At 52.9% G+C, this 27,152-nt stretch overlaps 1 protein-coding gene across 10 annotated transcripts; it reads right to left on the reverse strand.

Moving 5' to 3' along the window:
• Positions 1 to 978: 978 nt before the first annotated feature.
• Positions 979 to 26,782, reverse strand: dgkh (diacylglycerol kinase, eta). Of its 10 annotated transcripts, none has more exons than XM_029137154.3 (31): positions 26,571 to 26,773; positions 25,618 to 25,782; positions 22,443 to 22,553; positions 21,272 to 21,430; positions 19,535 to 19,615; positions 15,264 to 15,368; positions 14,636 to 14,768; positions 12,644 to 12,750; positions 12,443 to 12,568; positions 12,236 to 12,338; positions 11,327 to 11,489; positions 11,142 to 11,250; positions 10,852 to 11,073; positions 10,667 to 10,758; positions 10,490 to 10,589; positions 10,129 to 10,420; positions 9,928 to 10,059; positions 9,096 to 9,230; positions 8,841 to 8,958; positions 8,658 to 8,768; positions 8,419 to 8,515; positions 7,802 to 7,909; positions 6,776 to 6,889; positions 6,558 to 6,692; positions 6,270 to 6,430; positions 6,091 to 6,196; positions 5,884 to 5,976; positions 5,682 to 5,801; positions 5,341 to 5,468; positions 4,778 to 4,908; positions 979 to 3,602 (listed from the first exon to the last, which is right to left on the reverse strand). In XM_029137154.3, the coding sequence occupies exons 1-31, from the start codon at positions 26,616 to 26,618 to the stop codon at positions 3,550 to 3,552; spliced, it is 3,858 nt and encodes a 1,285-aa protein (XP_028992987.1). In that variant the 5' UTR covers positions 26,619 to 26,773; the 3' UTR covers positions 979 to 3,549. The 10 variants fall into 10 exon arrangements, with proteins under 10 accessions (XP_028992987.1, XP_040924882.1, XP_028992986.1 ...); XM_041068948.2 differs by having other exon boundaries at positions 5,346 to 5,446; positions 26,571 to 26,771; XM_029137153.3 differs by having other exon boundaries at positions 5,341 to 5,446; positions 26,571 to 26,768.
• Between the last annotated feature and the right edge of the window lie 370 nt (positions 26,783 to 27,152).

Genomic DNA, 27,152 nt, shown 5'->3' on the forward strand with positions numbered 1-27,152 from the left:
CATCCTGCAAATCCAAATAGGTGATTAGGTTAAAGCCAACTGAATTTTGATAAATTGTTTATTTAAGACCAATGAAACTTCATCAGGAACAAAGATCTTTAAGTTTACGACTTTTGATGCAGCCACTATCAAGTTGACTAAAAATATTCGAGTCTGTTAAAGCTTGTTGTCACATGTTAACATATCGGTAGTACTTTGTACAAGGTTTCAGGTCAGGCCAAAAATAAAATAACCAGGTGTTTTTCCATGAAGTTAGGTCTTTCCAATGTTCTGTTAGAGATAAGAATCAAACACCACAAAAGTAGTTTATTGCTATTTGCTTTCTGTAGTTATGAAAGAATCCATCTAGCCACAGGGGTTGGAAGCCACTGACTTCTTTGCCAGTCCCAAGCCCGGATAAATAGAGAGGGTTGTGTCAGGAAGGGCATTTGACCTAAAACCTGCGGAGAACAACTGTGAATCGACAATAGGAGGATGTTGGCGATGTAGCTGCCAGGCAAGAGGACGACCAAAGAGGAGATACGTGGATGTGCTGACAGAGGACGTGAGGTTGGCTGGAAATGAGAATGCTTCCAGCTGACTGTATAAAAGGAGAATCTGTTTAAGAGGAAGTTGCCGCATAGTTTGAGATAAACTATTACTTAATATCACTTAGGAGGCAGCAAATGTCAGTTTTGTTATGGACTTGTAAAATGCAAGGCAGTAAATGTGTTACAATCAATCAGATTCCACTTTGAGATGGAAGGGGAAAAGTGACTTGAAGCAGAAGAAGCTGCTGAATTTGATAGAAAAAAAGCTGAGAAATGTTTCCTGAGAAGAGAGGATGTGGAGAGACGCGTGCAGGGACGTGGGTGTTCCAGGACACTTCAAACGCCACACAGACGCTGGGTTGAGGTGCTTTCAAACGACATATGGCTGATTAGTGATGCGAGAAAGGTTAGACTGAAGAATGTGTTGTTTCAAGAGACAGAAGCACGCTGCGTATGTATTTGGTTTTATTGAAGAAGAGAGATATGAACCGGTAACCTGTTGAAAGGCACCTTTAAAAATGTACAACAAAAGCGGAACCATTTATTTATTCAGATACAAAAATACACATCTCAGTGACTCCAAATGTAATAAATAGTTAACCATGCGTTCCAACCATAAAAAGGCACAGAAAACAGTCACTTAGTAGTCATAGAAAGGATCAACTACTTTACCCAAATCATCCAGATACTGTAGAAATACAGGTGACAACTGTAACATTATATTCCAAATGTGAAAACACAATATACATCATGTCATTTAACCTTAGGCAATAAATATGCAAACATTGTTTCTACCTACATTTAGATTCCTACAAATTAAAACTGTGCCATTGTAAACGTAATGTAAACAAAAGAAACTCCTTGCATGCGTTTGGGTGGTTCTTTGAAAACCAGGCAGTTTGCAGCATTATTTACAGAACACAGCGGGGGGGCAACTTTCGCTTTCGCCTGGAACTGGCAGACACGTCAGACACACGAGCACAGACTCAGAGAACGCAACACTCACACGCCTGATGGCCACGAAGTGATGAGCTGCAAGAGGAAGGCAGCAGAAGCCTACGTAGACCCTGAACCTGCCAACGGTCCAAGGCCTCGTTGTGTGTGACTCACACAGCAGAATGGCTGGAAATGACGCGGATCTTTGGCCACGAGGGGAGACGGAAACTCTACGTATACATCTACCAATGTGCAGGTCTCCACTGGACACTGGCCTAATTATGGAGCCCATCATCAGTTAGTTAAGGGGTTTCATAGACTGCCCTCTGCTGGTGATGCACAGACACTCACCTTCCAGCCTGGGCACGTTTCAGGACACAACTGAGCAACACACAGGGCTCAAATGACAGCATCAAAAGCGTTGGCAATGGTAAATACACAAGTGTAGATAGGCTTCAATATGCTACTGTTGTTGTACACACACTCAAACACACTGTGATTCAACGCGACAGCCACATCTGCTCAGTTTCTTGGTTCAGTCCCACGTCAGATTATCTTCTTGGAAGCACAGAGGAGCAAAACTACAGGCTAGTGAAGACGTTTCTGGAAGAAATCTGGAGTGTGTTAGAAACAGCAGGCTGTGTAGGCTCTGACTTTTCAAAGTGAACCTCCCAAACCTTGAGGAGGAGGAGAACGTGTACAAAAGCCATTTCCCACTGAGAGACCTGCAGAGACAGTATCAAAACGAGATCAAATATTGCACCGTCGTTCGTGTACATTACAAGAGATTGGAACAAAATCAACAATACACAATTATTATGGTGTAATATACACAGTCAAATGTGTCATCTGTTGACAACGCATGCCACGTCAGGAATCTACTAACGCATTCAACTACAACACAAACATTGTTTGCATACATGAGTTTACTGTATATACAAACTAGCATCACATAGAAATATACCCTGTAATGCCACCAGAGACGAAAAGTAGTGTCTTATCAAGAAGAAAACAGGCTACGGCTCTAAGCCGCAGTCCAAAACCACGTCTAGTTCTATTCTCCTTAGTGTCGGTACGCTGTTAAACTGCCAAAGGTAAAAAGTTGAGGTGACCTGTTAGTTCTACATGATGCTATGAGGATTTGCACTCGCACCAAGCAAGAAGTCAAAAGTGCCGTGGAAGTATTTCTTAAAAACTCTGCTACGCTACGTCTAAACAAAGAGCTGCTCTCCATGATCACACCCACAGAGAAGAGTCCAAAGAACCAGAACTCATCCGAGGTTCAACGTCTTATGACACCAACTGACTGGAAACGTGGCACCGTTGATCCGTCATGCGAACAGAACAAGTTCAAGCAGGAAAGGGAATTCCACCAGTTCAGTAGTAACCAACAAATCATAATACTTAATTTATGTAAAACTTGTTCAAGTCTTTTTTTGCACAAACTAAATCCAGACACTAATCATGCAATTAAATATAGAGCGATCAGCGAGCTTAGCATGCGTAGCGCGTAGCTGCGGCCAGCGGGACTCAGCCACTGGAAGCTGGTGGCCACGCCCCCGTCAGCAGGGGTTGCATACCTGAAAGTGGGCGGAGCCTCTACGTAGAAATGGCTTAGTGTGTGTGTGTGCGTGTGTACGTGTGTGTTTGTTGTGCGTGTGTGTGTGTGTGTGTGTACGTGTGTGTTTGTTGTGTGTGTGTATACATGTGTGTTTGTTGTGCATGTGTGTGTATGTGTTGTGCATGCATGTGTGTGTGTGTGTGTGTGTGTGTGTGTGTGTGTGTGTGTACGTGTGTGTTGTGCATGCATGTGTGTTTGTGTTTATTTGTTGTGCATGTGTATGTGTGATCATCCTAGGCGTCTTTTGCGCTCCCTTTACATTCTCCATCCTCATTTTGGCCCCTGAGCACAAACATAAACTGTCTGATGTTCACAGCTTCCTCTGCAGCCGTCGCGTGCAGCTGCTCCCTCTCTGTGTGCGCTGCTCCTGAACTCATGCGCTGTCAGGGGAATGTTTGCTTCCCTCTGCGGCAGCGTCTGCACCGGGGTTAGAGGTCAACCATGGAGGCTTTGGCCAGGTCCTTAGTTCCCTGGAGAATTCTCTTCATATGACCCACTTTCGATATCCCCAGATCCTGAGGAGGAGAAGGATGCTCACATTATTGGCACCTGGGGAACGTTCACAGCTGCTTTCAGGATGAATATATTTTGTACATGAGTTACTCTTCACTCGTGTCTTTGATCGGCTGCTTCACAGAGCTCAGTTCTGCTGGAGGTTTCTTTTGTTCCTTCCCACTGTCTCCTGGTGCCGCTCACTAAGACTCGTTGTCTCTATACGACTGGGTTGTTGGTTTGATAAACACACCTTAATAATATTTAGCTGTCTCTTCACCTCTCCCTGCTGCTCAGTGATGCACTGATGGATTCCCAGCCGTCACCGGTGGATGTGGTCACAGCTGGCCGGCCGCTCCACATCCACCGTGGTGGTTGCTGTGGTCGGAGGTGCCAGGAAAACGCTGCTTCTCAGCCTCATCTGACTGACAATCCTGCGCCTGCGGCCGCTACGTTGTCTGACTGCTCACTCCTTACATCCTGTGGTTAACAGGGACAAACTGATGGCCCTGTCTGCGTCAACACAAGACGCAAATCTTATTTAGCAACATTTAACCTCAAGTGCTGTTCTTCCCTGTCTTACTAGGAACAGAGGAAGGAGGCCGACGCTGAGGGCGTCAGAGCTGTACGTCAGTGCTTCGCTGGGTTCCCACATGATGACTGCTTCATGTGTCACATGCTCCATTATTCACTTACGTTTTTCTGCCAGATCTGTTACCAAGAATAAACCCAGACCCCCACGTGAGGAGAGTTTAGTCATATATTACTCACTTCTCATCATTAGACATAAACATAGAAGCTCTTTGAGGCTGTGCTACTCTGGAACCACTGCTACAGGTTATTTTATTTACTTGCAGGCCTTTTATTATTCTCCTGCGTTGAGCTGATGCTCATTGCTCCTCCAGCGTCTGTGCATGTTGGTGTGCTGTCTGTCACAGCTGGGCTTCGCTGCCTGACTCTACTCCCGCCCCTCGCTCCCGCCCGTCGCCAAATACACAGTGTTAGTGGGATACAGCGAGTCTCCTTCACCAAGCAACAAGTAGACAGAAGAAGCCAAGCAGAGCGATGCAGCGCAGCACGACAGGGAGACAGCTGACAGGTTCGAGAGTGTGAGAGGAGACAGAGGTAGAGCTGGCTGTGGGTGAGGGGTCCACACAGATCCAGAGGCTGCAGGTGTGTTACAGGCGTGTGTGTGTACCTTCAGGTCCCTCCTCTCCAGATGCAGCAGCTCGGAGCCTCGGATGTCGTGCCGGATGAAGGTGTCTCTGTATTCGCCCAGACTCAGCTGTTCCAGCCAGACGCCCACCTCCTCTGTGCCCCATCTGTCCACTATGCACACAGAGACACAACGGAGCAGAGCAGAAAGAGGCTCAGAGCCTCGCAGGTACGCTCACACAACAAAGGGCCACGCTCACGACTCGTGGAGGAAAAGATGTGGGAGACAAACGGGAGGGAGAGCGGAGGAGGAGGAGGAGGAGGAGGAGGTGGGTCAGTGGCATGCACTGCACAGCAGCTCGGATCAGAGCACACACAGGTAGGAGGAGGCAGAGGGCGGAAGCCTGAGCAGTCTGCAGGAAACACAGCCCCGTGAGAGGAAGGACCGACAGCACACGCTCACGCCGACCCCACGCGTTCCCTGGGACCTGCTCTGCCTACTGAATGCATGGATGGGGGCAGGTGTGATGGGAGGTGTGTACTGGTGTCCCTGAGCGTCGCACGGCGCTGCTGAGCGTCCCCGCTGGGACGCGAGCTCGGTCCTACCTGACTGAGGGCTCGTCTTCTTGGCCGCCTTCTCCTTCTTGAACTTGGGCACGATGCGAAACATGCCGCTGCGACTGTTCCTCTTGCCGTAACCCAGAGTGTGGTCCTGGTACATAAGCACAGTCAACCTATAGCTTCTCATTTAGTTACTCAGCTCTGCCGTGACTTGGAGCCATGCTACACCACACAGCTCTGTTTAGCATTAGGCCCTAATCTGTATCTGGCTCCATGACCCTGACCTTCAATATGTCAGACACGTGGCCGTGGTTCAAACTCCTGGCAAACAGAGCTTTCATGAGCAATAATGGCGACAGGCCGAAGCCCACAGAAGGTCCCATTACCTCCTCGTCGTCCGGCTGCAGGATGTGGTAGAGCCAGGGGGTCTCTCCCAGTTTGCCCAGCTCCAGCTCCACGCTCTGCAGAGCGCTGGACAGCTGCTCCTCCTCGGGGGGATCCAGTTGCTGCAGCACACAACAAGATGAAAGCTGAGCTTGAACATGGCACAGAGAGAAGTGAGAGGCTTGATGGTGGTCTGACACTCACCAGAGAGACTCGGCCCAACAGTAGAGACTCCGTCTCATAGTAGAGGGCCTTGACGGTGCTGGCCACCTCTATGGCCGTGTTCCTAGTCAGACTCTGAATGAGGAGCACAGATCACAACAGTTTATTCCACAGCTGGACCTCGCTGACCTCTAGTGGCCAGTCTGGGTGTAACCTTTTCCTACGGGGTGATTTGTGTTGTGAGCTCACCTCTGGAAACTTGGGATGTGTCTTGTTGATGGCGTGAGACGCAGCATTAACAGCATGAGCCAGCTCCTGCTCCAGCAGCCCATTGGTCTTTGCAGCCTCACAGATCCTGTGAAGAGCAGTGTGTTACCAGCCGGGACCGTCGGACTCTGAAGGTGGGTGCTGGTGGCAGGAGCGCTTACCTCGTGATGAGCTCCTCTGCAGCTCGGGCACACATCTGCACCAGGGCGGCCTCCTCCTCTGTGGCCAGATCCACGGACTGCTGCGGGTACAGGTGGGTCCGCAGAGGAGGCTTGTCATACTTCAACTTGTCCTCCCAGGACTTCAATGTGTTCTCAAACGCCTGCAGAGCCAAGATCAAACTATCACACACACACGAAACGTTTTCCACCCCAAACCCAAAACAAAACATCCGCTCGGCTCATGTTTCCTTTCATTCCTCCCCCTCTCCCCTCGAGTGTCTGTCTCACCCGGTCTCTGGTGAGCATCTGAGCTCGGTTTTTGTGCTGGATCTTGATGACTCCAGGAGGCTGAATCCAGGCCTCGCCGTCCACCTGGATCGGAACCCCCTCATCTCCCAGAATGGTGATCTTGACTGTTCGACACTGATCCGGGCACAGAAGCAGTGATCATGCGTTGGTACAGACACTGTGTGTGTTCACGTAGAGTTTTCAGAGTGTGTTGTCACCTGTGCTATGCGGTGGTGCTGCAGTTTGATGACTCTGGACACGGCCATCTGCATGCTCCCAAACACAGCCACCACCTCCAGGATCTTATCGTCAAAGGACGGAGCGCAGAAGATCTGCACAGCACAGTAATGACACGGTCAGACTGAACCCGCCTCATGCCCACAAAGCCGGGCTTTGTCCCTGGTTTTGTCTTGGAGCAGAACCTTAAAGTGACATTAAAGGGTAGTATGTAAGAACGAAGGGACACTCAGATTCCTCCATATTTTCTGTGCAGAGAAATGATTTATTCCTCTGCAAAAGTCCCCTGAGACGTCTCAGGGGATTGAGTGCACGTGCTCACAGACCACAACTGGTGCTTCCTGTTATTTTCTGCACCTGCCCCAGCAATGGTTGGACTGAGAGGGGGCGGAGCTAAGCGACAGGTAGGTCCAATCACTGCAGCTCCGGTGATTCGTCAGAGCGCAGTGCATTCTGGGTGTTGTAGGATATGACTGTTTTCAGCCACAACGCTTTTACTGCAGTTTTCCCTGTTTTCTCTGGACATAGATGTTAAATGTTGTTGCACACTTTTGCTGATAAAATGTAATGTCTTTTATAACACAACTTTTCCAGCGAAGTATCGCTTTAAGAGAAAACTACTGTACGCTGACTAAATGTCCTGTCCCTGTTTCTGTTTCCTCCCCTCCACCAAAACACTTAGATAACAGCAAATGTACACACTGCCTGTGTGTCCAAGGGTAACGTCTGCAGGGCTGGAGTGTGTGTGGGTGTGAGCCGACGCTGTAATCCCTTCCCGGACAAGCGCAAACTTTTCTAACCATTCCTCCCACTGCACCTCCAGGCTGTCGGGTCATGTCACACCAGCATCCAGGCCCAGTTACCCAACAAACACACAGAGACGCAGCCTTGAACCAGAAGTCGGGCCAGGTTCTGACGTCAGCGCCCTTCCTCTGGAGACATGATCCCACTCATGTCCAGCAGCATGGAACATTACACATTGTTGAGGGCAGGGTAATTGTACTCACATCATCCTCCTTGGTGCCGCCCCAGAAGTTGGTCCCGCCTGCGTAGCTAGGAATGTTTAAGACTGCGATGCCCTGAAGGCTGGGCAGAGGGATGTACTGGCCGTCGCACTGGGAAAACACACAATCAGCAGGCAGAGCTCAGCTGGTGCAGCATCAGCTCTGCGTTACCATGGCAACAAGGCCATGTCCCCAGCTCTGTAACTGTTTGTTTAACCGTTCTAATGGCATGATTCACATGCTGTATCCATGCAGATGTGTTTTATTATTCACTCTGTGGAAACGTTTCCGCTCGTTCACACGAGTCTGTTCTTGTTTCAGCACATTTTCAGTTGGTCATGATGATTCTTCAGTAACATTTAAATCTATCTGCATTCACATTCACAGATTTACGTTCATCATGGTGAGTAGTGATTATTTTATGGGAGTCTTATTTCGGTAATACTCCAACCAGGTTTCATGAGGCAGCTGCTGAGGAAACGGGTTCCTCCTGACTCTCGCAGCTGCACAATCACGGCTACAACACTTCACTTAAATAGAGCTTCAAGAGTGTCCATAGGTGAGTCACGACCAGCGTTGGCCGATTGCGCTGACTCTGACTCCACTGAAACCTGTCTCACCTCCAGCTGCACCTTCTGCTCCAGGTTCTTGTAGGTCCTCTGCAGAAGCTCCTTCGTGCCCAGAACACCGTACCACATCATGTTCTTGGTGCGACTCCTGTGTAGGAAGAGCAGAGGACGGGCTGGTTGACTGAGGACGCATGGACACAAAGCTAACGCAGGTTGGTGGGTGAAGGAGGCACGGTGCATCACAGCCAGCTGGAGACCTACCGCTCCAACACCAGCTGTTTGCATCTCACCTGCACTTCTCTGGATGCTCCTCACGCTTGTTGTTGAATTCCAGTGAGATCTTGGCATCCAGGCCGATGCCGAAGTAGTTGTTCATCACACACTTCTCCATGTAGCCCTCTCTGGGTACAGGAACAGACAAATGAACGCACAGAACTGGCCACACACACGTGGACGACACAAACGGCTCTTACAGCGAGTCGAGGTCGGGGTCGATGAAGGGAGTGGCCCCGAACGGGTCGATGTTTGCCAGCAGCATCTTGCTGATGATGGAGCTGCCAGCGATAGAAGCAGCGAGGCCCGCCCGCAAGCCTGCACACACACACACACACACACACACACACACACACACACACACACACACACACACACACACACACACACAAAGGCACCATGACCCAGGCTGCGGCCGTGCCTACGGGCGAGTAGCGGCATGCGTGCGTGCTCACCGGGGCAGATGATGCGCGTGTTGAGCACTGGCAGGTTCTCCTTGCTGGTGGTGAAGGGGGTGATGGTGAAGGAGCTGTAGGACTGGGTGCTGCGACTCACCCTCCTCTCTGTCGGAGAGCACGGGCTCTTAGCAGCTGCACAGACAGAGGAATGTATTTAAACACCGTCGCTTCAGAATGTCCATTATTATACTAGTAGCTCTTAGTAGCCTAATGCCAGCGAGGCTCTGTCAGGGTTCTGTGTGCTCAGACAATTCACGGCCAAGTTCACTCGCTGTCACATGACACGAGGCACGGAGCCTCTGTGGCGAAACAACAGCACCCTGTGGAGCTGAAGGCTGCTGTGGACCACACGTTGCTGCTCCAGGTCCAGGAGAGAGGAGGCCGAGCGCAACCCAGATGGGACACAGAGCTGGGGCTTCGACCGACACCTCCTGCTCCTCCAGTGGCTGCAAAAATGCGTGGAAGGAAGGAAGCGGCCCCGATAAACAGGAAGGACTTCTGCCCCTACGACAATCACACATCCTGTGGCTGCTGCACACGTCACGCAGCGAGAAGCAGCTCGAGGTACAGTCTTTTACTGTTGGAGAGGCTCAGAGGGAGGAGGGCAGCTCTAATCCTGGAGTTTATTTATGACAGGAAACGTGATTTGCGTCAGCGGGAGTTTTTTCCATGAGCGTTCCATGGTTGCCTGCTGCAGAGAGTGAAGCACCCACAAGGTGGCGCCCTGGAGTCAGACCTCACCAAGATGCTCTCAGTTGGCCTTATCGCCATGGTTACCAGGAATATCAGGCTGTGTGGCTGAAGCAGAGAGAGGCGTGGACACACTTACGCGGCAGCGCCTCCACCTCCCTGGTGTCCTCGTCCTTCTCGCTGTCCCTGTTCTCCTCCTCGCTGTCCTTCCTGAGCTCCAGGGGCGACGGCAGCTCGGAGTCGTCCGTCTGGACGTTCTGCTCATCGACCACTGCAGGAAGGAAGCACAGGGCGTCAGAGGAGTGTAGCAGGCAGGGGGCTGCACGCTGCGGGCACCCACCTCTCTCAGCCTGCTCTATGATCTGCCGCACGGCTTTCTTCAGGCTGTTGGCCCGGAGCATCAGCTGCTCCCTGCTCCTGAACAGCCCTCCTCCTCCTTTCTCCGTCTCCTCCTCCTCCAGCTTCTCCTTCAGCTCTGTCAGACTCTCTTCGCTGGCCTCCTCCTCCTGCTCCTCCTCCTCCTGCTCCTCCTCCACTATGGGGGGCGTGGCGTGGGGAAGCGGAGGCAACGCCTGGCACTCGGAGTTGAGCATCTGGAGGAGGGAGTCCAGCTTCTCGTTGAGGACGGCGCACTGGGGGCACAGAGGGAGGTCACGCGTGGAGCCCAGCAGCACAGAGCGCTTAGAGGTGAGGTGAGTTACCTTCAGAGACATCGTGTCACACTCCTCTGCGTTCTCCGAACTTTTCTCATAGGCTTTTCCAACTTTGGCAACAAAATCTTTCACGGTTTCACACAATATCCTAAAAACAGGGAAAGTGACACAATAAAACTCAAAGTTCTCCGGCTGAGCTTAGGGTCTGGTCCTGTTGCTACTCACTTGGCAGAGGAGATGACCACTGAGTGCTGCTCCGAGTTGAGGATCTTTGTGAGGTGAGCGGCCACTGAGTCTTCGTAAGTGGAAATGTGAAACTGGGGAGAACACACAGAAGCTGTGACGCACTGCAGACGTTCGCTCTCGCCGCCGCCCCCTGCTGGGTCCGACCCCCTCCGCTCTGACAGTACCTGGCAGTCGTCGGCGCCCTCGGGCGTGGTGGGGCAGCTGTGTTTGGGCGGGATCTTGATCTCGTAGGTCATGATGCTCCAGCGGTCCAGCATCTTGGTGCTGGCGCGCTCCAGCTTCTCCAGGATCTGGGGCAGCTGCGCGTCGTCGTCACACGACGGGCCCCAGCCCAGGACGCGCGCCAGGTCGTTGCCGGTGCCCAGAGGCAGCACCCCCAGCTGGCACTGCAAGAGGCAGGTGTGTTCACGCCGTGTCTGGGTGCGAGTGCCGTCCTCAGCGAACGGGGCATTACCTGCTTGTGGAGATTGAGCTTGTCGATCTCGGACAGAACCCAGCCCACGCTGCCGTCGCCTCCACACACCAGGATCCGGAAGTTGTCAAACTTCTGAAACAGGCGCAGACTGGCACAGACACACAAAGGGCTTGTAGCGGCGAACGGCACATTTACTGAGGCGTGCGTGGCTTCGCTGAGCTCACCCAAGGTGCGGCCCTCCGTTGACCAGGTCAAAGACCTGAGCCGGGTTCAGGAGCTGCTTAAAGCGGCGCAGAAACTTCACCCCCTGGTTGTCTCCGCTTTTAGAATTGACAAAGACCAGGAGGGGGCTGGCGCAGGACGGGGGGCAGGTGGCCTTCCAGAAGCCTGCGGAGACATGATGTGAGTATGCGTGAAGGGCCGCTTTAACGCCGTGCTGCTGCTGCAGAACGAGGCAGCACGCGAGCGGTGCAGCTGCACATGCCAGCGTCACGTGCTGAGCTCCGTGCATGCACACCCTCGTAAATGCTAATCTGAGGGCTAATGCAGCGGGCCTTTCTGTGCTTACAACATAATCTGTCCTGCTGTGTGTCTGCTTCACGTCTCCTTCTCTCTAATCTCCGTCCCTTCCTGCCTCTCTCCCTCCGTCTCTGTGATCTTGTCAGTAATGGATGGGTTGAGGAAAGGCGAGTGGAGGAGAAGAGGGAGTCACGACGCTGCAGCACGTGCTGCGTCGCCTCCGCCGGCCAATTACAAGCTGCCTTTGTGCAGAAGGGGGCTCTGGCACGTGAGGAGACGCAGCAGGAGTGAAAGGAGGGGGGAGGAGACGGGGGAGGGTGTTCTCGTCCTCCTGCCTTCTTCTGGAGTCTCCCTACTGTAGCGATGTAACCAGCCAGTGGCAGTAATCCCTTCACACACGCTCATCCGTCTACAGATCTGCAGCGTTTCTTCTCACTCGCTGGACATTCATGTAACCACAACGAATGAGACCTTGTTCTGTTTATGTTATGTTGAGTTTAACCTGCAGCCACGAGGGAAGTGTGAGTGTGTGAACTAGTGTCCTGTTTGTTGATGACTCCGTTCCTGTCACCATCCATCCATGAGAGGGAGGTCAAAGGTCATCCGTTGCCTACCGTCTGAGTCGATGCTGTTGAGCGCCGTAGGGGGGATGATGGACACTTTGCATTGACCCAGAGGACACTTGCGAGGATACAGGTCCATGCAGGCCGTGTGCACCTGCAGGAACAACTACACATCAGGACTCAGGAAACCGACCAATGGACAACGATGAGTAGTGACTAACAGACACGAGACCAACAGTGGCGACTCTGAGGACCCACCATAGCTTTGCACCAGAGGCAGCGCCAGTCCTGCAGCCTCAGCACGCTGCCGCACGTCTTATCGCACACGGCACACTTGGCACTGACGGGCAGGTTTCCCTCCAGCCACTGGTGAGGCATCGCCACCTGCGGGTTCAGCACAGGCGTTCAGCAGGCGGAGCTGCACAGACCTGCTCGCATCCAGCTGAGCACCAGTCTCACCCCGTCCTCGTCTTCCATGATGTCTTTCCCGATGGACGCCAGCGTCGTCCATTTGCAGTTGTTAGTGGCTCTGACTGCGCAGCGTTTGTGGGCTTTGAACTTGCACACTGAAAAGCACAGACCTGTCAGACTCTGCCTCTACCTGAACAACCCGAACATCTCAGCAGTTTCACACAGTGGTAAGAAATTAGACGCATCAGAAGAAGCTGGTGCAGCTCGGTCAACGTGTAAAAGCCATAGAGCCAACTCCCAGTAACTCCCAGTCTCTGTGTGGACAGTGATGCACATGATTCTGGTTGGACTGGAGGTTTTCTCCACTGTCTCCTGGTCGGCCTTTCTCTACAACTCTACACAGAACTACACAGTTCTTCTGTTCAGGAAAGTGTTGTTGTTTCTGGTTTGACGGTGTCAGCTCTTATTGATCATTACAGGCTCTCATGAATCTATTTAGACATTAAAAGGAATAATAAATTGCTGGAATACGTTCTTTGAATAATACATTTGAGCTGTTAAGCAACTGTAACATCTGCTGCTCTGAGGAAACAAACACAACTTACATGTAAATAAAGAGTGAATGCTACAGGTAAACTCGCTCCAGTTTCTCATGCTTGTAGCAACCACACCCTCGCACACACACACACACACACACACACACACACACACACACACACACACACACACACACACACACACACACACACACACAAACACACACACACTCATTAGTCATTAGTCTACACAAGATACCCAAAGTGGGCAAAAGTCATATCCGGGAGCAACAATCGATGTCTCAATCTTGTCTACCGCTAAATGCTGTTAGAGAGCATTAGCAGAACATTAGGGGAAATCAGAGGACATGACACCACTGTCGGTTAATGTCTCAGAGAAAACACTGTGTGCGTGTGTGTGTTTGTGTGTCCGGGCTGGAAATCAATCAGCTCTGCTAAATCCAGGGGAACCTGGGGGCAGAGGGCCGAGGAGCTGCTTGGCTGCTTTGATCTCTGTGTGGCTCATCCTGAGCGACCACTGAGTGGCTCCGCGGCACAGGGGATCTCCAGCGGGTCGGTTCCTCACAGAACAAGGACTCGCTCTGAGTCCGCTCCGAGCCGCCGACGTCGGCTAAACGCGCTTTGTTTTGCCTTCTACTCTGGATGTGAGAGGGAGTCATTGTGGAGCATAATGGGAGTGGAGAGGCTCTCAGTGCCTTCATGAACACAGAGTGAAGCCGACGCAGCAGCTCTCACACGCGTGCAGGGGGACATTAGCTAAATTAGAAAGGAGAGGATATGCAGATGGTGCCCATTAAAGTCTGCGTGACAGGCTGCGTGTCACTGCCACTAACAACAGCCAGAAGAAAGCACAACCCACCCGCCTTCTTTAACACCGCCGTTCAATGTTCCTTCACAGACGAGGTGAGATGTGGCGCCATTAACACGCCGCCTCCTAATATAGACCTTTCCTCTGGAAGGAGTGATGGTGAAATGCTAAATTAAACCTCCAGCAGCCTGAGTCAGAGCTTATCTAACAGGCAGCAAGTCCTTACAGCATATGGATGCATACAGCCATTAATTCACCACCCGTTCACCACTATAGCCCTTCACTCCCTCAGCTTCCATTCAGTGATTCTGGATGTGCGTCCAAGCTGCTCCACTGATAAGACGTTGGTCAATAAGGGCTCTCATACACCTCAGCTACACTGAGACTTTGGACACATTTAAATGTGTGTGTGCTGGATGGGGGTCAGTTCAGGCAGAGACAGGAAGAGACTCAACAAGCTGCTTCAGAAAGCCGGCTCTGTCCTTGGCTGCACACTGGAGTCCATGGACAGAAGGATGCTGGTAAACTAACATCCATCATGGAGAACCCCTCCACCCCTGCACCACACTGGCTCTGAGCAGCTCCTTCAGCACCACACTGTTACAGGAAGGAGCTAGCGCAGGTCGCTCAACGTGCCCAGGACCAGGAAGGCAGCACCCGCCACGTGTTACTCACCTTCGCAGGAGAGGCCGTGGGACGTGACCCCAGACAGGCTGTCTTTGCACACGTTGCAGAAGGTGGGTCGTGCGTGGGAGCAGGCGTACCAGTTGTGCATCCCTGAGAAATGCTCCACATTAAACTGTGCCGTCTGGGAAGGAAAGGAAGCAGGCACATGGTGAGAAACCCTCTACAGACTGAGCCCGGTACCGGACCGCGCGTCCGCCGGGCCGGCTCGGCCCGGTACCGGGCCGGCTCGGCCCGGTACCGGGCCCGTTTGACGCGCGGCGCTGCGTTCGCTGACGTGTGTGCACACTGCGTACGCTGTGGGGAGCTGCTGCTGCATTGCAGTGCAGTGAGGGGGTGAAGCCGGGGTCTTATATAAGATTTCCTTCCCAAATCCAAGCCATTAAAATGCAGAGCTGCTCCGCTCTCCTCGCGCTCGCCTCAGGTTTGGAGTCGTGATGCTGAGCCGCCGACCGTTCCTCCCTCTCTGCATGTCTGACAGCACACTTCCACACGTGTCCTGACACGCTGCCTGCTGCGGCGGCGCTTCCAGTCCCAACACGAGTGCGTGTGTTCAGCGTGAACAACCTGTTGAAGCCTCCTCCCCGTCACACACCACACAGACTGGACCGGCTCTTACCTCGTAATGCTCTCTGGACTGCACCGACTTCAGCGAGCTGATCCAGTCCTCCATCTCTTTACGGTTCTCAGCGCAGAGGATGAGCCTTCGGAACGGAGTGATGACCTGGAGGGAGAGTGGGAGAGACGACGGGTGAGATGGATGCTGAGCCAGAGCTCCGGTGCGTCCCTGTCAGCCTGCGGTGGCTCTGAGAGGAGAGCGAGCGGCGCTGCGTTTAAGGGAGGGAGGACGAGGAGCCCCCCCCCTCAGTGGGGCCAGCTCTCTGCACTCACACTTCCTCCATCCTCTCCATCCTCTCAGCTCTTCACGCTGCGTTGAGGCAGATATGTGCTGACAGTAAAGGCTGAGAGCTGCTCCCCCGCTGTGTTCACCGAGCAGCGTCCTGGACGTAACCCTACAGACTCCTCATCACGTATTTATGCTCTCGCTTCCATCGCTCCATCTCCCTGAAGCCTCCAGTTCTTACGTTGTCTCTTCACACTGCTGCAAAATCCCACTGATCAATATTCAGGATGCAGCAGATGACTTAAGATGATTGATGGTAACGACGACTGATTGGCTGAAGGCTCTCGTCAGATAATGACATCACCCATTTCAGCAACGTTAACACCAGACAACAAAAGACAACTTTTTACAGTTTGCACAAAGTGCAAAATGTCAAAAACCGTCAAACATCCGAAAATCACAAAGGTCCTTCTGGAGGACGGAAGGACCGGACCACGGACAGGAACACGGACCAGAACACATACAGGGAAAGGAACACAGAGCAGAACACGGACAGAAACATGGACCAGAACAAATACAGGAAAAGGAACACGGACAGGAACACGGACCAGAACACGAACAGGAACACAGAGAGGAACACGAACAGGAACACAGACAGGAACACAGACAGGAACACGGACCAGAACACGGACCAGAACATATACAGGAAAAGGAACACAGAGCAGAACACGGACAGGAACACGGACCAGAACACGGACAGAAACATGGACCAGAACAAATACAGGAAAAGGAACACGGACCAGAACACGGACAGGAACATGGACCAGAACACGAACAGGAACACAGACAGGAACACGGACCAGAACACGGACCAGAACAAATACAGGAAAAGGAACACAGAGCAGAACACGGACAGGGACACGGACGGGAAAAAAGAACCAAAACGAGGACCAAAACACCAACTAGAACACGGACAGGAACACAGACAGGAACACGGACCAGAACACGGACCAGAACAAATACAGGAAAAGGAACACAGAGCAGAACACAGACAGGGACAGGGACAGGGACACGGACACAGACGGGAAAAAAGAACCAAAACAAGGACCAAAACACCAACTAGAACACGGACCAGAACACGGACACATAGAGAGAAAGAAACACAGAGTACAGAACACAAACAGGGACAGGGACAGGAACAGGAACAAGGACCCAAACACCAACATAGAAAACCTACCAGAAGACATACAGAGAAAGGAACACAGAGCAGAACATGGACAAGGACACGGTCAGGAACAAGGACCAGAACATCACAGTTCAACATCACTTTTTTAGAAAGTCACCCCCAGACCCAGACTCAGACCCAGGCGCAGACTAAGACCCAGACCCAGACCAAGACCCAGACTCAGACCCAGAACCAGACCCAGACCCAGACCCAGACCCAGACTCAGACTCAGACTCAGACCCAGAACCAGACCCAGACCCAGACCCAGACCCAGACCCAGACTCAGACTCAGACCCAGACCCAGACCCAGACCCAGACTAAGAAACAAACCCAGACTCAGACCCAGACTCAGACCCAGACTCAGACTCAGACTCAGACCCAGACCCAGACCCAGACTAAGAAACAAACCCAGACTCAGACCCAGACTCAGACCCAGACTCAGACTCAGACTCAGACCCAGACTCAGACTTAATGGTTTCATGCAATCGATATCTGGCTTTTACCCAGGACAAGGACAGTAATAACACGGAAGCCTTGTGTTGTTACAGACACTAATGAAGCGCGTCTTCGTCCAGGAATGCAGGGTGTGACTGGAAGCAGGTACTGGTGACGGTTGCCAGGGGCAACAGGACCGGCTGTTTCCAAAAACAGCACTCGGCACCTCTCCAGCGCGGAATGCGAGCGACATTCACGCCATGAGATGCGATGCTCCGATTATGAGGTCTGACGAGCGAGACCCCCCCCCCCCACATACACACACACACGCTGCTGCCTGATCACAGACCACAGGAACCGTGGGGTCGACCCTGAGGGTCGGGCTCGGCTCCTCCTCCGCAGCCTCATTGTGTTCTCACTCTGGATCCTTTCAGCCAAAACGCAGCAAAGCCGGCAACACCTGCTTCAACCTGCGCCGGACAAACACAGCTGCAGACGCGGCACGTGGGTGCACACGTGCCGCGTCTGCAGCTCCTCTCCTTCCTCCTCCCCAGGCGTCCTCTTTCCACAGACATGTCAAACCCTCCCACCCGGAGGGAGCTGCAGCATCAACCTGACCAGGACCAGAACCAGCCTCAGCATCCTGATACCTCCCTACGCATGCGGACCAGAACCAGCCTCAGCATCCTGATACCTCCCTACGCACGCGGACCAGAACCAGCCTCAGCATCCTGATACCTCCCTACGCACGCGGACCAGAACCAGCCTCAGCATCCTGATACCTCCCTACGCATGCGGACCAGAACCAGCCTCAGCATCCTGATACCTCCCTACGCATGCGGACCGGGACCAGCCTCAGCATCCTGATATCTCCCTACACACGCGGACCAGAACCAGCCTCAGCATCCTGATACCTTCCTACACACGCGGACCAGAACCAGCCTCAGCATCCTGATACCTCCCTACGCATGCGGACCAGAACCAGCCTCAGCATCCTGATACCTCCCTACACACGCGGACCAGAACCAGCCTCAGCATCCTGATACCTCCCTACGCATGCGGACCAGAACCAGCCTCAGCATCCTGATACCTCCCTACGCATGCGGACCAGAACCAGCCTCAGCATCCTGATACCTCCCTACGCATGCGGACCAGAACCAGCCTCAGCATCCTGTTACCTTCCTACGCGTCCTGCTTCCCGCCGCTCCCGTCCGCCCTGCATGCAGCTCCACTCTGCTCTGAGCTCGGCTCCTCTCTCGCTCCTCCTCTTCTCCCCAGGGAGCACGTGCTGCAGTGTAGTCAGCGGCGGTGTGACATCACTCCAGGATTTCCTCTGCCAGCTACCTGTCACTGCCCGTCACGCACCATTTTCTCCTCCACCGTGTATCATTCCGCGTCTTCCCTCCGCTCCATTCCATTCTCCTCCCTCACCGCCCCCCCCTCGTCCACTCCCTCTCCACACAGTAATGAAATGCAGATGCTTGTGAGTGCCGTTGAGCTCAGCAGCCCTGCAGCAGCACACATGCACAGCGCCTCATTACTGAACCGGCAGAGGTGGAGGCATCCCAGCGCTCAGCGGAGCGTTCCGAGGCGCTGCTAAAAATAGCTGCGTGTTCTCCTCCAGGCCCTGCTCTCCTGCCCACCGCCTCTTCCTCCCTGTGTCTATTTATAGCAGCACCTGGGGAGAGGAGAAGCGTTTATAGAAAGGACAGAGTGCCACTCGCTCTTTGTCTGACTGGATCTCCATTACTCAGAGCACGTGGCCCAGCTCAGCTGCTCACCAGCAGCTTCCATTCACAGCAGCATCACTTTTCTTCCTGCAGCTCTGCCAAAATCGACAGCGTTTCACAGGAAGCGGAGCAACGCCGGCAGGAGCTTCAAATGCACCTAAAAATAATCAGTTCCTCTTCCACAAATGCTGGTGGATGAGAACACACACGGCAGGAGAACCCGCTGCTAATATAACGACACCTCAGAACCAGAACCAGCCACAGCACGTCTGGAAGGTCGGACCACGCCGGCCACGGTTCTCCAATGCTTTAGAACAGAAGTGAAACATTGTTCTCTTCAGATCCTGGTCCGTTTCCCTGCTTTGTGTGTGTGTGTGTGTGTGTGTGTGTGTGTGTGTGTGTGTGTGTGTGTGTGTGTGTGTGTGTGTGTGTGTGTGTGTGTGTGCAAGCATGTGTGTGTGTGTGTGTGTGTGTGTGTGTGTGTGTGTGTGTGTGCAAGCATGTGTGTGTGTGTGTGTGTGTGTGTGTGTGTGTGCAAGCATGTGTGTGTGTGTGTGTGTGTGTGTGTGTGTGTGTGTGTGTGTGCGTGCGTGCGTGTGTGTGCATGCGTGCGTGTGTGCATGCATGTGCATGCGTGCGTGCGTGTATGAGCTCACTGTGAAGCTGTTGTTGACGTTCTTGGTGCTGGACTCTGCAACGCTGGCGTCTGATAGGTCGACCTCGTCAAAGATAAGGGACTGCAGAGAACAAAGGAAAAGCTGAGGATGAGTCTGACTGAAGGTCACATGATACAACATGCTTCTACTTTGAGAGCAGTGATAGATGTCACAGTGAAGCAGGAATAAATGGACATTACTGCAAGACACATGGAAGCTCTGTCTGATAGGTAATATACCGACTACACACTGTGCAGGAACATGTGTGTCTGGTATAAGGAGCATGAGCAGATTATTTAAAGACCCTAAATGGCCACAAAGAGTCCGAGCGCTCGCTCTGGGAGCAGCAGCAGGCCTGACTCCAGCGGCCGTCAGCGGCCCGAGGCTCAGCTGTCTCTGGTCTCTGGTTCAGACGAGCCTGGCGTCGCTTAATCGAAGCCACCCTGGTCCTCAGAGTCGATGCGCCTCCTCTCAGCAGCAGAATCACTTCCAGCTCTGATCAAATTCTCTTTATTTCATTGTTCACGCAGGAACAACAAGGTGATATTCCAGCAGGGCTGAGATGCAGCCAGGAGCACATGGCGTTGATGGGATGTCCTCAGACGGAGGGGGGGGGGGCAGCTGTGAGGGATGCCCAGCGTGTGTGTGTGTGTGTGTGTGTGTGTGTGTGTGTGTGTGTGTGTGTGTGTGTGTGTGTGTGTGTGTGTGTGTGTTGGCCAGTATGACAGGCATGTAAACACAAACACTGAAGCCCTGCTGGGACGCTCAGACACACTCTCTTCCCACTCATCACACACACGCAGCTGTCTGGAAGGAAGCTGCAATGAAAGCTGACAGTGAATGGTGGACAAAGCCAAGCGTCCAGAACCGGTGATATGGGTGATACCCATCGATCTAGAGAGGAGAAGGAAGGAAGGAAGGGAGGAGGAGAGGAGGAGGAAGGTGGGAGGGGGGAGGGGGGAGGAAGAGGGGGAGGAGGAGGTGAGGAGGAGGAAGATGGGGTGGGGGGGGGGAGTAGAGGAGGAGGAGGAGGAAGGTGGGAGGGGGGAGGAGGAGGAGGAGGAGAGGAGGAGGAAGATGGGGTGGGGGGGAGGAAGGGAGGAGGAGAGGAGGAAAGTGGGAGGGGGGAGGAGGAGGAGATGAGGGGGGGTGGAGGAGGAGGAGGAGAGGAGGAGGGGAGAAGGCTGTGGGGCTGGGAGGAGTCTGTCTGGTGGACCAATGAGCTCGGGCCACACTGGACAACCACAGTGGACATGGATGACTGTAGTCTAGAGGCTGCACGCGTGATCGTCCCTACTTGAATCCCAGCGACAGGAAAGGACGAGCAGCACACAGTACGTGAGACAAAGCCGGCGCCTTAGAGCACGATGCACACTCAGTCTGTCGTAACAATAGCCAGGAGGCCCCCCCCCCCACGCCTCCAGGGGTCTCCTCCTCCTCTGCCAGAGGTGCTGCTGCTGCGTTCAGGGACACAGGGACAGAGCACCAGGCTAAAGCAGCGAGTTCCTGCTTATTGAGGACAGACTTTTTTGCTTTGCAGACTGTGTTTTGCTAATTAATGTTTGTATCTATGAGCTACAGCACATTCATGTCATACGGTAATAAAACACTAGGTTTTCCACTCTTTTCCCTATGACATGAATGCAGCACTGCGTAGGTGAGCAGCTACGTTTGGATGGTTAAGCAGCTGTGGTGGTCTGACCCTTGACCCCTGACCCCTGGCTGAGCTGTGCTGACCCGGATTCTCACTAGACCCTCCTCAGATCCGCTGGCACCCAGAGGGGGCGGGGAACGTCGCGCACCCGTCCAGCACACGGACAGAACCCGCCAGCACACGCGGCTCCTGGACACCCTGCGCAGAGCCCGCTCCTGCCAGCGAGCCAGAGCACTGCCCGACTAGTGCACACACACACACACACACACACAGACACACAGGTATACACACACATACACACGGGTATACCATCACAGGTACACACACACACACGCACACAGGTACACACACACACACACACACACACACACACACACACACACACACAGGTATACACACACATATACACACAGGTATATACACACACACACACATACACATAGGTATACACACACACGCACACACAGGTATACACACACATATACACACAGGTATATATACACACACACATAGGTATACACACACACACACACAGGTATACACACACACACACATACACAGGTATACACACACACAGGTATACACACACACACACACAGGTATACACACACACACACACACAGGCATATACACACACACAGGTATACACACACATAAACACGAGTATACCCTCACAGGTACATACACACACACACACACAGGTGTACACACACACAGACACACACGTATACACACACACACACACACACACACACACACAGGTATACACGCACACACATACAAACAGGTATACACACACACAGGTATACACACACACACACACACACACACAGGTATACACACACACACACAGGTATACACACACAGGTATACACACACACACACACACACAGGTATACACACACAGGTATACACACACACACACACATGCACGCATGTCCCAGGGAGGGCAGGTTAGTGGCAGAGGAATAAAGAGGAAAAGATGGGAACATGTTAAAAGGAAGACAGGTGTGAGAATAAAGGTAAAAGTAAATATAAATCCAGGGACCAAAGCTGGATCTGTATGTGTATTAATAATAAATATGAGCGTTCGTGTTCTGGAACTAGGAAGAATATTCTGATCGTGGCCTGGACTGATCTCTGGTTCTCTACAGAAGCTTCATCCTCTGCTCCAAATGGACCGAGCTGTCAGATGTAGAGCTGGTCATGTACCAGGACCGGGACCGGGACCGGGACCGGGTCCAGGACACCTACCTTGGCATCTTTTGCGTAGTAGAGAGTTCGGCCTCTGAGTTTGAAGTAGCGCTTTTTCCACCTCTGGAAGGAGCTGGTCTGTTTCAGCAGCAGTCCCTCCTTTATACTGGTCTGAAGGGAAAGAGCACAAAACCACAGCAAAGATCAGCCGACACACACAGATATGCTGCACATCCACAGGGGAGCGGCAGCATGAAGCAGCGTGAAGCAGCAAGCGTGAGCTGAACGCTGCTCAAACCGCTGCTCGTTAAGGCTCCACATCTGCGTAAAGCAGGAAGGGGGGGTGCGTCTGCGCAGGGAGCCCCCCCCTGTTTAGCCTCCAGATGCCACCAGGTGTTCTCATGACAGCAACCACCACATTCCTCCACATCTGAAACGACTTGTAGATCAAGTCCTTTAGTTTTACAGGCATCAACAAACTGGGCGAACTGAAAAGCACACGGGGCTATTTTTAGCCCAGGAAGCATCACAAACAGAGCGAGGCTGGAGCTGACATCCTGCCCACCAGCTGTGTCAACTTAGACACAGGAGCACACAGCCAGCGGTTCTGTGAGAACCTGAGGGGGTTCTGGTTCCATGCAGAGGAGAACGGACCTGGCCGGCAGGTCGGACACTCACCAGTGGATCTCTGCTGCCTGTTCCTTGGCCTCATAGTTCCCTTCCTTGTCTTCATCTGCTTCCTGTTGCCAAGTAGGCCAGAAGCGCTCTATAAATAGCCGCCCCCCCACTGACTCAGTGTGCTGTTCCTCCTCCCCTAAACTGTGAGACAGAGCGGGTCCAGTTCCTCAGAGGAACCAGTAACCTGAGCCCACGAACCCACGCACAACACGACAACAGGCAAAGTCCAGTGCAGCTCCCACGAGTCAGCGGCTGCAGCTGCGGAGCGGCCGGACGAGACGTGCAGATGAGTCCTCTGTTTGTACCCGGACAACGCGTGTGCGCTGTGAATGTGTGTATGAAGTGCTGTCCACACAGGTGCAATGAGCCGAAGCCTCACAACCACTCAGATGAAGCCAGAAGCGTTACCTCACACTGATGCATGTTCAGACGCACAAGACGCGCCTCCGGGGTGGATGGGAGTCATTGTGAGCAGGAGGCGGGTGTTGCGTCATCGCTGGTACCGCGTGCGGTCCGGACCGCGTGCTGAGAGGCCGTGTGCTGCAGCTAAGCCTCCGTCGCCGACCCGTCGGACCGGAGCCTCAGCCGAGACGGATCTGTGCGACCTTCGCTTCGCGCAGCTCCGCCGCTCTGCTGCAGCCGGGCTCGGCTCATTGTCCTTCTGTTGGGTGTAATTGTACCTCTGCATCCGTCGTCCTCCAACTCCCACCACATGCTATAATTTCACCACAGTGATGGGGAAATTACAAAGCCGTTGTAGGGAAGGGGTAATTCCCCCGTCTGCGCGTCTGTGTGTGTGTGTGTGTGTGTGTGTGTGTATGGGTGGTTGTACAGGGGGCGTGAGTGATGCTCAGGGCAACAATTTACACACAATCACTTCAGGTACGGCTGAAGAGGAAAGCTCTCAAACTGACAGAGCCTCGCTGGATTACGGATGTGTGCAGTCACTATTTCTGCAGGCGAGTGTGTGGGATGATGGAGGGACTGGGTGTCTGAAGAACAATGTGCTTCTTCCTAAAACGACCAAACATCTGCCACTTGGAGGAGAGCTTCAGGTTTCTCCTTTCGTGTGGAAACATCTTCAAAGAGACAAAAGATGAGCAAGCATGAACTGACAAGTGGAGGTCACAGAGCGTCTCCTCGCCCGTCCGGACCCCAGCAGCACAGCGAGCCTGCATCATCTGCCATCACACAGCTGCAGTCCAAGTCACAAGCTCCCACGCGTGCTCTGCTGCTCGTCCAGAGGAGACAGAGCTGAGACTGAGCCCAGGCACGAGCTGCCACTTTACTGATTGGCCTCGATGTGTTGGTCAGTGGCTCCACGTGTGTGTAAAGGCTTGAGCTACTACTTACTGCTACTGGCAGCGCATAGTTCATTAATTAAATGCTGGCTGCTCTAATCTCGCTCCCACTCAGCTCATATTCAGTGTGTTTGGTCAACTTAACTAAACAGAAGCACAGAGAGATGTCCCATCTCTACCCGAGCAGCAGTCACAGACAGCATCGGCGTGGACTCAGCCAATGAGGGACGAGAGCTGTGGTCGTCCATGGCAACCGGAGAACCTTAGAGATAGGTGATGAGCAGCTTTACACACACACACACACAGTCCAGAACTGAGCAAACAACCAGGTGGAACAACACTCAGTGAGTCAGGGTTTGCATGATCCATTAGCAACTCTGAGCACACACGGGTCTGGAGGAACCCACTGACCCACAACCTGAGACCTTGGCTTGGCCCACAGTCACGTGTGAAGCACACATCTGTGAGTGCAGCGTGCAGCTTTCCATTCCCACTCAGGTTGAGTTCACACAGGCCCAGGGTGCTGCAGTCAGGCTGTGGCTGAGGACTCACACCGGCTTCAAACTCCACAAGCAACAGGTGAGTAATGGAAAAATCAACGTACAATAAACAGCCCTCCGGGAAATTTCAGCAAACATCAGGTGATGGTGGACGGTCATCAGCGACATGTGTTTGCACAGAGACTGCCAGCTTGCCCATCACATCTTTATTACTGCTCTATTTAATATTTATCATAGGTTGGAGATTTTAGTTCTTCTACTGGACATATTGATGCTTTTAGGCTGGCACCACTGTTGGTGACTGCAATTAAGAACATGATTGTTCACGGTCAGACCTTGCATAAGGAAGGTTCCTCATTCTAAAAATAATGCCTTGCTGAATAATGTAGGTGGCGTGAAGTAGAGCTGTCAATAATTAAGTGGATCCATTGGTGTGGGAGGACAGCACTCATTTACAGTGAAGAAAACGAGTGGGCCAGAGATAAGAATTACGCAGCATCCTCCTGGACATTAAACGCAGCAGCAGGAAGTGCATTACAAATGAATTCACTTATTAGGGTGATTAGGCTGATCAGCGGCACACATACACAGTACCAACAGCTTCCAGCAGCGTTGTGGGAGCAGGAAGTTGTTTTAATGTAGCTCCAGGCGACAGGTGGAGTGACCTGTAGCTGCACTAACCTGCAGGCACGGTGGGGGGGGGGGGGGGTAGCCCAGCACAGCAGGGTGCCTGCAGCCATCAGGCCTGGTCCTCACCTTACTCCTGATCTGCCCCGAGGTGGACACCTTCCGGATGAGTTTCTGGGGTCCTTCCTGCTCTGCCTCGCTGTCGGAGGACTCGTCCGCAGCCCCGGCGCCGGGAGCAGCGCCCACCACGTGCGCGTGGATCCCCACCACGGACGCCGGCCCCTTCTCCGGCTCCTGTGGAGGGAAGGAACAGAACCGGGCGGCTTTATTCCGCCTCGCTCTCCGCGCTGTCACCTCCCTGCGACTCTACAATGAAGCCCCTTTCCGCGCGTGTGCGTGCGTGCGTGCGTGCGTGCGTGCGTGCGTGGCCAGGCAGTCGGTGGTGATGGGCGGCATGGCGCACACCGACGCAAAACGAGCAAAATAACAACTGCTTCTTTTTCTCTAGGCGTGGACGCTAAACTAAATCCTCAGAAGGAAGAAGGGATTATTGAATCCAGTATGAATGTGGGGCGCCTGCATTCTACTCGCTATAGATACGTAATGTGTTTATAACTGGTTTTTTTTAATTTAATTTTATATAGTTTAGTTCAAGATAGATTCCTTGTTGTCAGAGCTGGATTTGATTTCTGCGCAAACGCGCGTTTACGTGCGTTACATAAAAATCCAATTTCCTCTTGTCCTGATCTTGATGCCGCGTACGACTCTGTAACTTAGAGTCGGATCTGAGGACAACGGGCGCGAGAGTGTGGAACATGACACTGGAATCAGATAATAAAAACGGGGACTCCTCCGAGTTTGGCTGTGATCGTAAGTCAAATGCTACTCGCTGCTCTGTGCGAACCGCTGAAGCGCTCGACGAAGAAACGCTGCGAAGTGGAAACCGGCACAAACTCTCGACAAACTCGACAAGCGCGCAAGAACCACCAAAGGGCTTTGAAGTTTGATAACTGCACGAGTACGAAAGGCCCCGACGATCAACGCTTCACTGGTTCCTCGCGCCGATGGGAGCAGCTACTAACCAGGTCCTCCCAGACGGGGCTCCGGCTGTAGGCGAACACGTCCTCCATGTCCACGCCGTCCGCGTCAGAAACGAGGCAAAGCAGGGAGAGGTGGAGGAATTCACAGGCTGCCGCGCCGCGCCGCGCTCGCGCCACTCATGTGCGCACTGAGCCGCTCGTCCTCCGCCGCCGCCGCCGCCGCCGCTCCTTCCCTCCTCTCCGCTCCTTCAGGGCAGAGCCTATCAGCGCTCCACGTGATGGATGTCCGCCTCCGACGACCACTCGGGAGTTTATCAGCGATGTGCGCGCGTGGTCGCTCGTGTAGGTTTGGATGGGAGTTTAGTTCGAATGACGTCACCCACTTACAGTGTCAAGCCCTTTATCTTTCCTGACCCTCCACTTTCAGATTTTTATCATTTTTAATACAGTTTGATTTATGGACCCGGAACACTTATTAGTTTGGACCTTAAATATTTTAGTAAATTAATGAGGATTAAGCAGTGGTTTCATAAATCAAAAAACAACATAGTAACCCAACTTTAGAAATTAAACTAAGTAATTATGAGTGAGTGATTATACAGTGAGTGTTTAACGGTGGCTTTG

This window comes from Betta splendens, chromosome 21, assembly GCF_900634795.4.
Source record: "Betta splendens chromosome 21, fBetSpl5.4, whole genome shotgun sequence".
Classification (NCBI taxonomy): domain Eukaryota; kingdom Metazoa; phylum Chordata; class Actinopteri; order Anabantiformes; family Osphronemidae; genus Betta; species Betta splendens.